The sequence below is a fragment of the Aulonocara sp. 'chitande type north' Nkhata Bay genome, linkage group LG5 (genome assembly GCF_057382095.1).
Source record: "Aulonocara sp. 'chitande type north' Nkhata Bay isolate Kocher_YH1m ecotype deep benthic linkage group LG5, A_spYH_male_GT1.1, whole genome shotgun sequence".
In the NCBI taxonomy this organism is placed as follows: domain Eukaryota; kingdom Metazoa; phylum Chordata; class Actinopteri; order Cichliformes; family Cichlidae; genus Aulonocara; species Aulonocara sp. 'chitande type north' Nkhata Bay.
This window is the reverse complement of record NC_141348.1, coordinates 33,417,783-33,435,070: the sequence shown is the minus strand read 5'-3', so window position 1 is coordinate 33,435,070 and position 17,288 is coordinate 33,417,783. Positions and strand designations below refer to the sequence as shown.

The 17,288-nt window shown below is 50.3% G+C and overlaps 1 protein-coding gene across 1 annotated transcript in view; it reads right to left on the bottom strand.

Annotated features, from left to right (window-relative positions):
- Positions 1 to 17,288, bottom strand: part of kctd6a (potassium channel tetramerization domain containing 6a) — a 43,068-nt gene that overhangs the window by 16,574 nt on the left and 9,206 nt on the right. Inside the window, exon 3 of the mRNA XM_086293101.1 lies at positions 7,900 to 8,069. Coding sequence (XP_086149227.1) covers positions 7,900 to 8,069 — 170 coding nt within the window. The remainder of the gene's footprint in view (positions 1 to 7,899; positions 8,070 to 17,288) is intronic.

Sequence of the window (17,288 nt, the reverse complement as noted above, 5' to 3'; positions counted from 1 at the left end):
CGTCTCAGGAAAAAATGAAAAGGAAATTCGACAAAAAGTCCGTGCAGAGAAAATTTGAAGTGGGTGACAAAGTGTTGACTCTCCTACCCGTTCCTGGATCCTCTCTCCAGGCAAAGTTCTGTGGGCCCTATACTGTCCAAGAGAAACTGAGTGACACAGATTATGTTATAGGTACCCCAGACCGTAGGAGAAAGCGTCGTGTGTGTCATGTTAATCTGATGAAGCCTTATTTTGTTCGTGATGCAGGTGTAAACTCCTCCTCATCCCCCGCTGCGCTGTCTGCCGTGTCGGTAGTTGTGCCAGCATCCCCGTCTCAGTATAGCCCAGAAAGGGATGGCTTAGCTTTCGTTTGTGCTGAGGGTTGCTCCCGACTCAGAAACTCTGAAGTATTGGATAAGTTGAATTCCCACCTAAAACATTTAGATGAGGCCGCCCAGACCGATGTGTGTTCTCTGATCAATACTTACCCATCTCTGTTTGCTGACACTCCGTCTCGCACTACTGTCCTCGAACATGACATAGATGTAGGTGACCACCCTCCGATCAAACAACACGCTTATCGTGTGAACCCTACCAAACGTGCACTTTTTCAGCAAGAAGTTTCCTACTTGCTGGAAAATGGTCTTGCTGTCCCTAGTTCGAGTGCCTGGAGTTCCCCATGCCTTCTTGTGCCGAAGGAAGACAAAACTCCACGTTTTTGTAGTGATTTTCGAAAAGTGAACAGTGTGACCAAACCCGACTCCTACCCTCTTCCCCGCATGGAAGATTGTGTTGACAGGGTTGGCTCCGCAAAGTTTGTCACCAAACTGGACTTATTAAAGGGTTATTGGCAAGTTCCCCTCACTCCGCGTGCATCTGAAATTTCTGCTTTTGTCACTCCGGACCACTTCCTCCAATACACCGTCATGCCTTTTGGCCTTCGAAATGCCCCTGCCACATTCCAACGCCTTATGCACATTGTCTTAGGTGGTGTCACAAACTGTGAAGTGTACTTAGACGACATTGTAGCCTATTCAGAGACTTGGTCAGATCACCTTGGAACACTCACGGAGATTTTTGAAAGATTACAAGAGGCATCCCTTACCCTAAATCTTGCCAAATGTGACTTTGGTAAGGCCACTGTGACTTATCTAGGGAAGCAGGTGGGTCAGGGACAGGTGCGCCCCCTGCTGGCTAAAGTCCAGGCTATCCTAGATTTCCCTGTGCCTCGCACTAGACGTGAGCTTCGCCGGTTCCTTGGTATGGCCGGCTATTATCGTGGCTTCTGTAAGAATTTTGCAGATGTAGTTGCACCTCTCACCAGTCTCACAAGTGTGTCAAAACCATTTGTATGGTCCCCCACATGCCAGAATGCTTTTGAGTCTGCCAAAGCTCTCCTCTGCAGCACACCAGTACTTGCCGCTCCTGTTTTCACACATCCGTTTAAACTTGAGGTGGATGCCAGCGCCAACGGTGCAGGTGCGGTACTGTTGCAGGAGGATAGGCAGGGTGTTGATCACCCAATTGGTTACTTTTCGAAAAAATTCAACTCCCACCAACAGAAATACAGCACCATTGAAAAAGAAGCCCTCTCTCTATTGCTTGCTCTACAGCATTTCGAGGTCTATGTCGGTTCCAGTTCAGCACCTGTCATTGTTTACACAGACCACAACCCCCTCGTGTTTTTGACCCGAATGCGAAATTCTAACCAAAGGCTCATGAGATGGTCCCTCTTAGTACAAGATTTCAATCTGGAGATCCATCACAAAAAAGGGACAGAGAATGTACTGGCAGATGCGCTGTCACGTGGTTTTCGGAACCCCTAAGCGCCAAACATCTTTAGGGGAGATGTTTGGTGTTGGGAAGGGGGGTGTTATGGCCCTGTCCATAATCTGTTTTGGTGGCTGTTGTTGTCTGTGCCTTTAAGTCTTTGCAGGTCCCGGAGTGGATGAGCTGACGGCTGCTGATTGGTCCCCTGGCCATGTGATCTTCTTCAAATCCCTCACCAGCAGTTGTCCCGGGGCAGCCACTGACAGCAGCAGCAGACCTGACCCTGGCCACCAAAACCTGAGACTTTTGTGCCTGTGACTTTGTGCGACTTTTTTGGAGTTTTGTATATAGTGTGTACATTCGTTTTCATTGTAAATAGCCTTGTAAATAGCACTGCAACAGAAGGGGTGAGCTGCCTTATTGTTTTTCCTTGCACTGTTTTCTCCTGTTTATTTCAGTTAGGGAGTTAGGTGTAGCGCTTGTCTTTTGTTTGATATTTGATTTCACATAGGGTTGTAGATAACACCTCCTCCTGACTTAGCTTGTTTTGTTTGTTATTTTGGCCTTTGTTCACCCCGGAGCTTCATTTTCGCAGTGCAGAAAAATAAATCACGATTCACTAAGAAATTGGTTTCCCTTTGTGTATGGTTTTGGGGACCAGGGCGGGGCAATTCTTTCAAACTTGTGTTGCGTTCCTGTACCCCTAGACTGGGGCGTAACAGAGCAGCTGACCAACCGGAGCCGTCGACCGGGGGAGAGCCTGGGCACCTTTGCAGCAGACGTGTTGCTGTATGCTCGTCGTGGCTACCCGGAGTTTCCAGCAGCAGCCTGTGAGGAGCTTAGCCTGCATGCTTTTCTGCAAGGACTTTTCCCAGAGCTACGTCAACACGTCCACATGGCCATGCCTCAGACCCTCCGTGAGGCGCTCCTTGAGGCTGAAAGGGCCGAGCCGGTGCTCACCTCGCGACCTAACCAGCAGGTGCCCCCCCCAAACTACCCCCAAATCAGAGCCACAGACTGTGACGGGGAGGGGGAGGTCGCCGAGATGTCCCAGCTGCAACCCTCGGTGCCCCGGAGGCGTCCTTGTCGACTGACCGACCGCTGCTACCGGTGCGATGAGCCTGGCCACGTGGCGCGTGACTGCCCAGCACCAGCCCCGAAGACCAGAACTACGCAGCCTCAGGGAAACGAGGAGGGAGCGGTGTAGCAAGGGGACCATCGCTCCAGCTTCCTGCCCCCCTCCAAGGACGATGCACAGTGGTGGGCCGAGTTAGGTAGAGTCCCTTGAGGTGCCCGAGCTGCTGTGTTGAGGACCAGCCATGCCAGGCCCTGGTGGACACGGGGTCTACCATTTCCCTGATACGACCTGGCGTGCTCCCTGAAACATCCGGGCCACTGGTGAAGGGTTGGTTGCCCACAGACACCCAGCTGATGACCGTGATGGGGGAGAAAACTGTTATGCGGGGGAAGAAACCGTTGTGGATCCGAGTGAAGGATCTAGAGCTGGTGCACAACTTCTGGCTCGCCGACATTCAAGACCAGTGCATCATTGGCCTGGATCTGCTGAGCCGCTGGGGGGCCTGCGTCGACACCGTGAAGCTGGCTATCACTCTTGGCGCAGAGACTTTTGCCCTCCAGCGTGGCCAAAAGCAGGGAGCGGGGACCAGACGAGAGAGGCGTCGGGCAGCTGCCGCTCAGCAGATTTCGGATGCCGGTGGCTCCGGGTCATCTCCACTCGCCTCAGCCTCTCAGCCCGACAAACCTCCTTCAACTGAGACCATCGAGGCTGTTGATGACCTTTGGCAGCGCAGCAGCGTAGGCCTCAACGTCGACCAGCGCCAGCGGTTGAGGTGCCTCCTGGACGAGAATGTGGGCATCTTTGCCGCCAGTGACAAAGACTGTAGGCAGACGAGTCTGGTCCAGCACACCATCGACACCGGCTCTGCTCAGCCCATCCGTCTGCGCCCACACCGGCTGCCGCTACTGCCGCTACTGCCTGCGACAGGAGGAGCGGGCCCAGGAGGTGCTGGGGGTGGCTACTGCTCAGGCCACAGCCAGCGGAGGGGGGTGGCTCCCATTGACAATGCAGCAGCTGAAGCGGGAACAGGAGGCCGACGCGACGTTGGTTCAGGTGGGGGCCTGGCTGGAGGCGGCGCAATGCCCCGCCTGGACGGTGGTGTCGGGACAGGAGCCCGAGGTGAAGGCCTACTACTCCCAGCACAACAATCTGGAGACCCACGACGGCCTCCTGTACCGGAGATGGCGGGCCCCCGGTCAGGGCAGAGATCTCCTGCAGCCGTTGGTGCCTCGGTCGCTGCGGTCGCAGGTGCTTGAGCTGGTCCATGGCTCGGTGGGGGCAGGGCACTATGGGAACGCCAAAACTCTCCGCCGCCTCAGGGGACTGTTTTAATGGCCTGGCTGTCGACGGGATGTGGAACTGCCCCCCTTCAGCAGTACCTGGTGGGGGCCCCAATGGAAAGAGTGGGAGTGGACGTCCTAGGGCCTTTCCCCGTCACAGAGTCAGGGAACCGGTATGTGTTGGTGGCTATGGACTATTTCACGAAGTGGCCAGAGGCCTACGCGGTGCCAGACCAGAGCACAACGACAACGGCCGAGAAGCTGGTGGAGGAGATGTTCCCCCATTTTGGGGTCCTGGCTGAGCTCCACAGTGACCAGGGGCGTAACTTCGAATCGAAGGTCTTCGGGGAGATCTGCCGGCGACTGGGGGTGGAGAAGACGAGAACCACACCGCTCCACCCACAAAGCGATGGCTTGGTTGAGCGCTTCAACCGCACGCTGGCCACCCAGCTCGCCATTCTCACCAGCCGCCACCAGCGGGATTGGGACTGACATCTGCCCCTGGTCCTTTGGTCGTATCGGATTGCGGTGCAGGAGTCCAGCCAGTGCACACCTGCTGCTCTGATGTTTGGACGGGAGCTCCGGACGCCTGTGGATCTGGTGTTCGGTCCCCCCCCCCCCCGAGCCGGAGATTGATGGTGGGCCAGAGATGGACTACTACAGGAGGCTGAGGGAGCGGCTGCAGGTGGTTCATGACTACACCCGCCAGGCCCAGGCCAGCGCCGGAGTACGACAGAAAAGAGCCTACGACACCAAGTGCCGAGGGGGGGTTTTCACGCCTGGCGACAAGGTTTGGGTGTACTGCCCGGTTCGCAAGAGAGGAGTGTCCCCCAAACTCTGCAGTCACTGGCAAGGGCCGGCGGAGGTCGTGGAGCGGCTAACAGACGTGGTGTACCGTATCCGCATGCCGGGCCCGGGGCGCATGGTGGTGTTGCACCGGGACAGGCTCTCACCGTACCGACTGCTTGCTCTGACAGATGCCGGGGCAGGGGATGATGGTGGCACCCCATGTTCTGACCCGAGGGACTTTTCCCCCGCCGGTCGTGACCGGCCGGTGCGCCAAAAGAAGGCACCTGGACATTTGCAGAACTTTGTGTGGGGTAATGGGGTCGTCGGGGACGACTGACCCCTTAGGTGGGGGCTATGTAGCGGGTCAGGGCTGTTCAGGGTTCTGTTTGTACAGTTATGTTTTGTTTATGTTGCCATAGTGACAGGTGACGCCCTCTCGCTGCGACGGTGTGTCCTTCCGGGGTCAGAGGGCGCCCTGTGTGTTGTTGTTGTTGTTGCTGTGCTGTTGCCGTGCTGAGCAGTTAGCTAGCGGCAGTGTTTTTCTGCAGATGTTAATAAATGGCTGTGCTCCCTGGCTAGCTCACGGGAAGCAAGACCAAACGATACCTCCGTCTCCTCCTTGTCTGAGCTCGCCACAATATGTATATAGCAGTTGGAATGTTTCAGTTAAATCCTGATTGGCTAAATATACTGTTTATTCATTTATAAATCGTGTACACAGGAACAAGAATAACTTAATGTATGTAGCTTATTTGGCTGACATTTTTGTATTATTCTTGTCATTTCTTATTGGCCTTGTTTATTTAGTGCAGGCCAGGTGAACCTTTTTGGGTATGAAAAAGGATGGCGAGCCAATGAACGGCTAGGAGCAGGAATCATTCTGCATTGAAGCTTCCACTGGACTGGTAGGAAGTTATCAAAGACGATGCTCTGTGCCCATTTTCCGAATACACTGATTTCCGCAATCATACACACCATTCCCCCGTTTATGGACAATAGCGCTTTGACATCTCTCATGGACATTCAGATAAAACTCATGGACTTCCTCCTCTTCAGTGTGGATCAGTGTTTTTGATGTTAACATGTGTTATTTATGGGGAACTTTTTTGAGAATCTATATTGCCTGGTATAAGAATAAGAATAAGAATTTGCTTGTCTTTGTGCACCCCCACTGGGTTTTTGATTAATTGAATAGCTGCAGCAGGAGTGATTATTTAAGTTTTCCTTTTCTTTTCTTGTTATTTTTCTTTGGTTTCGGTTAAATACATGGTACCTGCAAAAGCATTTTGTGTTGTGTGTATTTATTAATTACTGCCTATCAGCTCCAGTAGCATTCCTAAATCTTCTGATTAATAATAACCTGATATTTCACTCAATACCTAGCCTGTATTAATTCATTAGCGCTTCAGTGTCTTGAAATTTCCTGTACTTATAACAGGATAGCTTGGACATTCATTTGAATGGTGACTTTCCAGCAGACTACCACTTGCCATGTTATCCATTTAATCTCAGCTGACACAGCCTTAATGTCCCTTTTTCCACTCATATAGTGCTGCTGCCCAATCTAGAAGCAGTTTCCACCAAGGATACACTGGTGCCAGTGCCGAAAAGTATGACTTCACATAACTTCTGGGGCCAAAGTTCGAACCACAGATGCAAATAGCTATGGTAGAGAATACCACAGGAATTTAATGATTAACAGGCCACAGATTCTGTTAACAATGACTGCGTTCCCATGGAAATTACCTCAACTCCTGATAGTGATACTACTTGAGAATCAATAGACTATGTGCACGTTAGCATATGCTACTTCAGGTGCGGAAACTCCTGTGGGGAGCTTTGTTTCCGGTGTCCTATTCGTGCCTTGTTTACGGTCCAAAACAAGTTAAGCAAATGAATGAACCAAGCGGCGATTTACATTTCTATAGATGTCTTGGGCATTTACCCAATATATCTGTAAATGATGTTCATCGACTTGTCGATATTTTCCCCCCCGCGCCTCAGAGCAAAACAGAAAAGGGATTCAAATTTTATATTTCTCAGTATCTGTAAACAGCAGTCCCTCATTTATCACGGGTGTTATGTTCTAAAAGTAACCAGCGATAGGTGAAATCAAGTAGCCAATTTTATTTTTTTCATCAACATACAGTACTGCACTTCAGAGTCACACTGCTAGCGATCGATGCAGCGATTCTGTACTGTACAGGAGAGACGTCACGGAGGAGATCGTCTGCAGCGATCAGGATGCAGGACAATGTGATGTAAAAAAAACATGCAAACCTGCACTAAAAAATCTGCGAAACACCGAGGTGAAAGGTGAACCGCGTTATAGCGAGGGACCACTGTAATTTTGAAGGTAAGTCACAACATACCCTTCGTAAATACTAATGTATAGAAACCCTTACCAGCAATAATTCATTTTTTGTGTGGCTTTTTTTCACGGTTTGTTAACATGCTGTGTAGGTGTGTACTTGACTAGCTGATATCGACATAATGGGGAAACATCTGGTTTGACTATTGTTCACCTGTAGTTTGAATGCTGAACATTTGCCTGTTTAAATCATAAGACCAGTCACTATACAGATGTGCTTCTGAATGTGGACGATGTGTCTTCTGATTTTGTAATGCAGTTCTGCTTGTGTTGAGTGATGTAAACAACTGATCGATCTAAACTCTTTAAACGTCAAAATTGATCATTCGATTTTTTATGACACAACAGTGGTGAGTGTTCCCACCTTCTGCTCTTTGTAACTTAACGCGATCTTTCCGTTTTCGAGTTTTGGACATGATTTTGGAGTATATCTTCGCAGTAGCGATTGACCACAAAGTAAAGCTACCGGAAATGTACAACCCCACATCTGGTCTCAAACCAGGAAGTTAGCATTTTCTCATGCACAGGGTCTATTATCAAACCTCTTGAAACTTGGCCAGGTCCTCAACAGCACTGCATTGCATCTCATCAATCAACTGCAGAAGTTAAAATAAAAAACCCATCTCACTCACCGAAACAGTGGGCCGTCACGGTCAATGAAGTAGTTCCCGTGCGCATCCCTGACAGTGGGGAGGTCACCTCTGAACATGGCTCCCAGCATAGAGTCTGGGTAGCGCTGTAGCGTAGACAGGGATGTGCTATACACACAGCCGCCCACATTCAGAGTAACTGGCTCCCCCATCTGGACAAAGTAGGTAGGCAGAGATAACACTCAAGGCTTTTGTCAATGGCAGTTTTTTTCCACAGCAGACATTGTGACTTCTCACTAGGGTTGTACCTAGGGCTGTTCGATATAACGATATATATCGGATAACGATATAAAAACGTCTATCATTTCATTTTACGCTATCGTTTGTTTCGTGGTGTCGCAAAATAAACTCTTTACAGTAATATGTTTTCACCGTTTTGATGGTCACTGTAGTGGCTATACTAATTTCTTAAAGTTCTCTCTTTCTCTTATATTTAATATAACCACACTACGGACGGACAAGCGTTTTTATGCGTTGTCGTTAGCAACAACGACGGTAAAACCATCGCGTATCCGCTTGTTTATCTTCCACATAAAACTTTTGGAATAAAGCTCAAGATCCTGTTGACTTTTCAAAATAAACTTAATCACATAAAAGAGTACGCAGAGTACTTACGGATAGGGATGGGTACCGGTATCCGGTGCCATCATGGCATCGGTTCTGACATAAACGGTAGTAACCAGACCGAAAAGCAGCGCACATTTCGGTGCTTTTTTCCCCTGAGATGTCATACACTTTGGATTCTAGCCAATCGTTTTACGTTTGCGAGCGTAGTAGGCGGGCCCAGGTACGTACGTTCTTTTAGAGCAGAGCTACAGATTAAAAATGCCCAAAGCGAAGCGGTCAAAGTCTGGCTGTACTTCACAGCAAAAGATGCAAACTCAACAGCCTGCAACAAGTGCTTTAAGGTGATACTGTGCAAAGGAGGTAACACCTCGAATCTGATGAAACAACTGGCGACGCATAGCGGGGGCTTTTAAAGCCGAGAAATGCGCCGTATTTGATAGCTTGCTGCAAGAGCTCACACCGAGCACATCTACTGCGGGTGTGGTGCCTGTTATTGGACCCGGAGTTAGCAACATCCCCCAAAAACCCGAAGAGTAGAGTCCTGGCCCCTAGCCCTGCCAGTGTAGCAGAAATGATGACGGATGATGATGGCAGCAGCAGCCGTTCTTCTCTGCGTGAGTAGCTTTATGTTGTTGGTGTGTAATTTACGTTGAGTAGGCTAACCACGTTATTACATTAATGCAGGTAAGGTGAACTAGCAAACACGTCATAGTTACATGTGGCTGTCTTCTTGTTTGATGGCAGATGCTCCCTTCACCCTGGCCAAAAAGGCTAAAATGACCAAAGAAAAAGAGGGAAACAGCTAAACATGAGAGGTTTTTGGATAAAGTGTGTGTTCTCCATTCTTTAAGTACCGGTTCGAGCACCGTTTAAGCACCGGCACCGTTTCAAAAGTACCGGTTTGGTACCGGTATTGGATAAAACCTAAACGATACCCATCCCTACTTACGGATGAGAAGCAAAAAAGAGCCGCCAGGTGCTAAAAAAATAAACCTTAGACTAAAATGTTAGAACAGGCTTTTCCCCGCAGCACGCCGTGTAATAAATACTCACAAAGAAAACGGCGGCTGTTACAACTTATGTCTAAAAATGTATAGTTTCATGCTTCGGTTAAAACACTCGACTCCAGGTACACGACGCCCAGCTGGAAACACTTTACGCAAGTCGAGCTGCCCGCGATTCTCAGAATGTACATAAAATGTAAAATTTTTGTGATTTATATCGTTATCGGGATGATAGATGTTTTGTATCGGGATATGAGATTTTGGTCATATCGCACAGCCCTAATTGTACCTAGATTTTCAGTCCCATGCAGACTCAAGGGGTTAAACAGTGAAAACAGGCCTAATATGCATGAAAATCAGGAGAACATGAGCATGAGACTGAACATGATGACCTAGGCTACCACACAGCTGCGAGCTGTTTCAGCCTGGGCAAAGTGCTATAAAGAGTATGAGACAAAACAGAAGACAGACACGGACATTGCTCAACTCTCAGATGCAGACTTGAAGACTGGTCTCACATTTGCTGGTGATGTGTCTATCCTTTATATTTTGACATCAAATATTGAACCTGGCTTATATCTACTTGTTCAAGCCCAAAACAGACTAGATTTCTTTCACTGAACAAGAACAAAAAAAAAAAGAAGAAAAAAAAAATCAAAAACAAAACAAAACTTCAGCGCAATTTATTCACAGCTCTTTTTTAGAATGTTGATCACATTTTTAATCACCTAATTGTAATGTCTGATTTTATATACCTTTATTAATCCCACAAGGGGAAGTTTCATAAGGCTGCCAACCTATTGCACGCAATGGCGGCGCCGTCTTACCCTCCGACCATACATACATTACACAAAACATCACATGGGGAAGACAGGTCAGAGAGGTATAACAATGAAAAATGCACCACATGAGGAAAGATAAGGAGGAAAAAATAACTCCCCCCAGACTGAGCTCGAACAGGGAGATCAGTTTGAGAACAGAAAAAAAAAAAACCACCTCTGCACATAGCACATGAAAAAAAACCTTAATACACCAAAGAAACACATGACAAGCAACAGGGGTGGGTAAAGGGTGAGAGACAGCCGAGTTAGACAGTACATCCGGGCCTGCGTGCTCTGGTCTCCTTGATCCACCGTCAGCATCGGAAAGGAATCCGGTTGTTCAGTCTGACGTCACTAGCCGTGTCTGGGTCTAAACTCCGCTGCAGGTCCATATATCAAACGATCACTATGGCATTACTGAGAGTTGAAAAACTGTCTAAAGTCTTTCATCTTTAATAAAATGATCAGCGTTCTGCTCTACCAGGTGTAACAATTGAGTTTAACATCCAGGCATCCATGAAAACGGAATTTATGACATTTAACGGAGTTAGAAGTTAGCAGGGAGTTAGCTCGCTAGCTTCTATCTAAATACAATATAGCATGTCCTGACTGCAGGGTTTTGGAAACAAATTAAAACGTACAGCTCTGCTATCACTTCCAGCATAAATGAAGACAGAAAACTAAACAGCAGTGACGTTTGTAGGGTTACTGAAGTTGGGCTAGCTGGTATATAATGATTTGCTACGTGACCGCTAGCGACACAGCTATGTTAGCATAATATAAACAAGCTAACTTTTTTTCCACTCGATAAAAGTTAACGTGAGTGTTCTCGGTGGTCAGGAACAAATGTAATCGCATGGCAGGATGCTGTAAAAGGACCAAACTGTCATGGTCTCCGCTCCTCGTCAGCTGACAGCCGTCAGGTGTTTTGTTTTTGTTTACCTTTCTCTCTCACCTCTGCTCTCCCTTTCTCTCTCGCCCTCTTCCATTCTCTCTTTCTCCTGCCGGGGCGGAGCTCAGTATGGGCTCCTGCCCCTGGCCTACGCACCTGGAGGTGATCAGCACATCTGTCGCTGATCATGAAAGATTGGAACCCTTCTTAAGAGGGCGAGTCTGCTCTACTCGTCGCTGGATCGTTGAGTCATCAGCGTCAGTCGTCCTGTATTTTGTAAAGTCAGTTTATGAGCATGTCTGAACCAGGAGACTAATGGTTTTTTTCTGCCTGTGCATAGATTGCCTCTGGACTTGTTCTTCCCCTGTGCCTGGCGACTGAACGGGAGCAAGAGAGATAAAGGAGAGGAGATGTGCTAGGACTGAATGGAAACTTTCCCTTCCTGGACTCCTGCCTCTTTCACTCCTGGACCCTGGAACCCCGGCCCCTTTTTCCTTTGACACTATTATGTGTATATATGAATTCCACGGTAGGAGACACTGTAAATAAATGCACCTTTTGAAGACACTAGTGGTCTGCGCGTGAGTCCGATCTACGAAACTTGACACAAACTTCAGCCAGGAGAACAACTGAGATAATCCATCCACAATACGAGGTTAGTCATTCATATACTGCTGCATGGGATGGGCTGTAGTTACATCCTAAGGTTTTAAAAACTGAGCTTAAATAAATGATTAGCGGTAATAAAAGCCGAGGGAGGTCAACAGTGGTCGCACCATCCGCTCCGAGCTCCCTGACCTGCACTCAATCTACAGCAGGCGGTGCTGGACTAAGGCCAGGAAGATCGTGAAGGACCTCAGCCATCCCAACAACAGACTGTTCTCTCTGTTGAGGTCAGGAAAGCGATTCTTGACAGAACGATCCAGCCACAACATGGACTCAGCAGATCAGAATACCATCGGTCAGGCACTGGCTGCCCAAGAAGCGGCGCTGACTCGCCACGAACAAATGTTACATCAGCTGCGAGGTGAGATCGCTGCACTAACTCAAGCTGTTTCCGGTTTGACTACGCCAGGGGGAGTACAGCCAGGGACCTCCCAGCCGGCTCGCCCTGCCCAGCAGGAGACACTCGCGGCGGCTACGGCCGGTCCCTCATCGGCAGCCACCCCATCCTCTGACGGTCCTCTGCCTTCGCCTGAGCCCTTTTCAGGGGAGACAGAGAAGTGCTCTGGCTTTCTGGCCCAGTGTTCATTGATTTTCCGCGAACAGCGGCGTTTTCATAACAATGACGGGGCAAAGATTGCGTTCTTGGTACAGATGCTTCGTGACCGGGCTTTGAAATGGGCCCAGGTCGTGTTAAACTCCAACCCGGAGATCTCTTTTGAGAGGTTTGTGATTAACTTTAAGACTGTGTTTAATCAGGGCTCTGGAGTCGAGGCTGCGGCGCTCCGCCTCCTTAACTTTAAGCAAGGTAAGCGGAGTATGGCAGATTATTCAATCGATTTTTGGATTTTGGCAGAAGAAACCGGCTGGGGACCGGATGCGCTCAGGAGCACATTGTTAAATAACATCCGGGAAGATCTGAAAGATGAATTGATTATGCGGGACCTACCCACTGCTTTTGACGAATTGATGTCGTTATGTATTAAGGTGGATGAGCGGCTACGAGCTCGTCGGCAAGCACGGAACTCCAGTTCCCAGGAGGCCGCAGGGCCGCGATGGGCGGAGGCTTCGGCCGATTACCGGTCCTCCCGGACATCAGGGGGCGCCGACGGAGAGGTACAGCCCATGCAAATCGGCAGCTCTCACCTAACTGCTGCAGAACGTCAGCGACGCATCACGGCCGGTGAGTGTCTGTATTGTGGTAATAAGGGACACATGATTGCCTCCTGTCCGTCGCGAGCAAAAGGCCGCGCCCGCCAGTGATGGTAGGAGTACTGGTGGGCGGTTTGAATCAGGATAAATCTCCTCCACGTTTAGCCCTGCCGGCTAAGCTTCTGGTCCATTCCGAGTGTCATTCACTTTCTGTGCTTATTGATTCTGGAGCAGAACAAAATTTCATTGACTCTGAACTAGCTAAACGACTCTGTGTGACTGTGGAGTCACTACCCCACGCCTTACGCGTCACGGCTTTATCAGGGCAGCGCCTCCCCGACATCACACACATCACTGAACCGCTCACCCTCACACTGTCTGGCAATCATTCGGAGGAGATTAGTTTTTTTTGTTTTTCACTCCACTCAGACGCCGTTAGTTCTCGGTCATCCCTGGCTCCAGCAACACAACCCCACGATTAATTGGCAGAAAGGAGGCATTACGGGCTGGGGAGAGGAGTGTCATATGACTTGCCTTAAGGCTGCCGTACCTCCTAACAAATCTGTCACCGGCCCAGAGCCACCGCGGTCTTCCGACTTAGCAGATGTGCCGTCTGCTTACCACGATCTCGCTGAGGTGTTTCGGAAGGACCGAGCCCAGTCGCTGCCACCCCATCGGCCCTATGACTGCGCCATAGACCTGCTGCCGGGAGCTCCCTTACCAACCAGCCGCCTCTATAGCCTCTCGCTGCCGGAACGGGAGGCTATGGAGAAATACATAACTGAATCTCTCGCTGCCGGCATTATCCGGGCCTCTTCCTCACCCGTCGCAGCAGGTTTCTTCTTTGTGGAAAAGAAGGATAAGACCCTCCGACCCTGTATTGACTTTCGGGGACTCAATAACATTACGGTCAAGAATAAATATCCACTGCCCCTGCTCACCTCCGCTTTCGAACTTCTCCAGGGTGCCGTCATTTTCAGCAAGCTGGACTTGAGAAACGCTTACCACCTGGTCCGGATTCGGGATGGTGATGAATGGAAGACGGCGTTTAATACCCACCTTGGACATTTTGAGTATCTGGTCATGCCGTTCGGCCTCACTAACGCACCTGCAGTATTCCAGGCTCTGGTCAATGATGTTCTAAGGGACTTTATTAACCGATTTGTGTTTGTCTATCTAGACGACATTCTGATCTTCTCTTCCTCCCAGGCGGAACACGAGACCCAGGTCCGGCTGGTGCTGCAACGCCTTCTGGAGAACCGGCTGTTCGTCAAAAGCGAGAAATGTGAGTTTCATGTGCCCTCGGTTGCCTTCCTAGGGTACATAATCGAGCGGGGAGATCTTCGACCCGACCCTGTGAAAGTCAAGGCTGTTGTGAACTGGCCAGAACCAAACAACCGTCGCCAGTTGCAACGCTTCCTTGGCTTCGCTAACTTCTACAGGAGATTCATACGGGACTTTAGCAGGATTGCCTTACCATTAACTCAGTTAACCTCTCCCAAGCTTGCTTTTCAGTGGAGTGACGCTGTCCAATCAGCCTTTCAGGAGCTCAAGAAACGGTTTGCTTCAGCGCCCATCCTGGTCCAACCTGATACCACTCTTCAGTTCGTGGTAGAGGTCGACGCATCCGACTCAGGGGTGGGGGCCGTCCTTTCCCAACAGAGGGAAGGTAAGATGCACCCTTGTGCCTATTTTTCCCGTCGTCTCACCCCTGCTGAACGTAACTACGACGTGGGCGATCGGGAGCTCTTGGCGATTAAGCTCGCCCTGGAAGAATGGCGGCATTGGCTGGAGGGCACCACTCAACCCTTCGTGGTCTGGACCGATCACAAAAATCTGGCCTACCTTCAAACGGCGAAACGTCTCAACGCTCGACAGGCCAGATGGGCCCTGTTTTTCACCCGTTTTCACTTCTCAATCACCTACAGACCCGGTTCCCGAAATGTCAAGCCGGACGCTCTCTCCCGTCAGTTTTCCGCTGCTGACGAAAAGGCGGATCCGGAGTCCATTCTGCCGGCAACCTGTACTATTGGGGTCATCACCTGGGAGATCGAGGCGGCCATCCGGGCGGCTCAGATAGCCGAACCGGATCCGGGAGGGGGGCCCGTCCACCGACTCTATGTTCCGCGCTCTGTCAGATCCCAGGTTCTGCAATGGGCTCACACGGCCCGGTTCTCATGCCACCCAGGGATACATCGCACCGTCAAGTTTCTCCAGCGGTACTTCTGGTGGCCCTCACTCACCCAAGATACTCGGGAATACATCACTGCTTGTACGGTCTGTGCCCGAAACAAACCATCGAACCAACCCCCGGCGGGTCAGCTCCATCCGTTATCCACTCCTTCCAGGCCATGGTCTCACATAGCACTGGACTTCATCACCGGGTTACCTCCATCAGCAGGTAACACTGTCATTCTCACCATAATCGATCGTTTCTCTAAAGTGGCTCATTTCATTGCTCTGCCTAAGCTTCCCACAGCTCTAGAGACTACACGCCTACTCGCCACTCACGTCTTCCGCCTGCATGGGATCCCGGAAGACATAGTGTCCGACAGAGGGCCTCAATTTACTTCTCGGGTCTGGAAAGAGTTCTGCAACTCCCTGGGCGCAAAGGTCAGTCTATCCTCGGGTTATCATCCTCAGAGCAACGGCCAATCCGAGCGGGCCAACCAAGAACTGGAGACCGCCCTGCGCTGCGTCGCCTCCACCAATCAAACCATCTGGAGTGAGGAGTTGCCGTGGATCGAGTACGCCCATAACAGCTTGACTGCCTCTGCCACCGGCCGGTCTCCATTCGAAGCTTCCTTGGGATATCAGCCTCCTCTTTTTCCTGCTGTGGAAGGTGAGCACTTTGTACCCTCCGTCCAGGCTCATCTGCGCAGGTGTCGCAGAGTTTGGCGGGCAACTCAAGCGGCCCTACTGCGCACGAAGGAGAACAACAAACGCATCGCAGACCGGCACCGGACTCCAGCACCCGAATACTCTGTCGGCCAGAAGGTATGGCTTTCTACCCGCTTTGTTCCGGTCAGGACTGAATCTAAGAAACTTACACACACCTTCATTGGCCCTTTTGAAATCTCCGCCTTGGTCAATCCTGTCTCTGTGAAGTTAAAACTCCCTCGCAATATGAGAATCCATGATGTTTTCCATGTTTCACAACTCAAACCTGTCCGGTCTAGTCCTCTGTGCCCTCCTTCCAGGCCCCCTCCTCCCGCCTACTCCATCACTCGCATCATGGACTCTCGGCGCCGTGGGCGTGGCTGTCAGTATCTGGTTGACTGGGAGGGTTATGGCGTGGAGGAGCGCTCCTGGGTCCCTCGGGCGGCCGTTCTGGATGTGCCCATGCTCCGGGAGTTTCACCGCCTGCATCCGGACAAGCCTGGTGGGTCGCCGGGGGGCTCCCGTTGAGGGGGGGGGGTACTGTCATGGTCTCCGCTCCTCGTCAGCTGACAGCCGTCAGGTGTTTTGTTTTTGTTTACCTTTCTCTCTCACCTCTGCTCTCCCTTTCTCTCTCGCCCTCTTCCATTCTCTCTTTCTCCTGCCGGGGCGGAGCTCAGTATGGGCTCCTGCCCCTGGCCTACGCACCTGGAGGTGATCAGCACATCTGTCGCTGATCATGAAAGATTGGAACCCTTCTTAAGAGGGCGAGTCTGCTCTACTCGTCGCTGGATCGTTGAGTCATCAGCGTCAGTCGTCCTGTATTTTGTAAAGTCAGTTTATGAGCATGTCTGAACCAGGAGACTAATGGTTTTTTTCTGCCTGTGCATAGATTGCCTCTGGACTTGTTCTTCCCCTGTGCCTGGCGACTGAACGGGAGCAAGAGAGATAAAGGAGAGGAGATGTGCTAGGACTGAATGGAAACTTTCCCTTCCTGGACTCCTGCCTCTTTCACTCCTGGACCCTGGAACCCCGGCCCCTTTTTCCTTTGACACTATTATGTGTATATATGAATTCCACTGTAGGAGACACTGTAAATAAATGCACCTTTTGAAGACACTAGTGGTCTGCGCGTGAGTCCGATCTACGAAACTTGACACAAACTTCAGCCAGGAGAACAACTGAGATAATCCATCCACAATACGAGGTTAGTCATTCATATACTGCTGCATGGGATGGGCTGTAGTTACATCCTAAGGTTTTAAAAACTGAGCTTAAATAAATGATTAGCGGTAATAAAAGCCGAGGGAGGTCAACAGTGGTCGCACCATCCGCTCCGAGCTCCCTGACCTGCACTCAATCTACAGCAGGCGGTGCTGGACTAAGGCCAGGAAG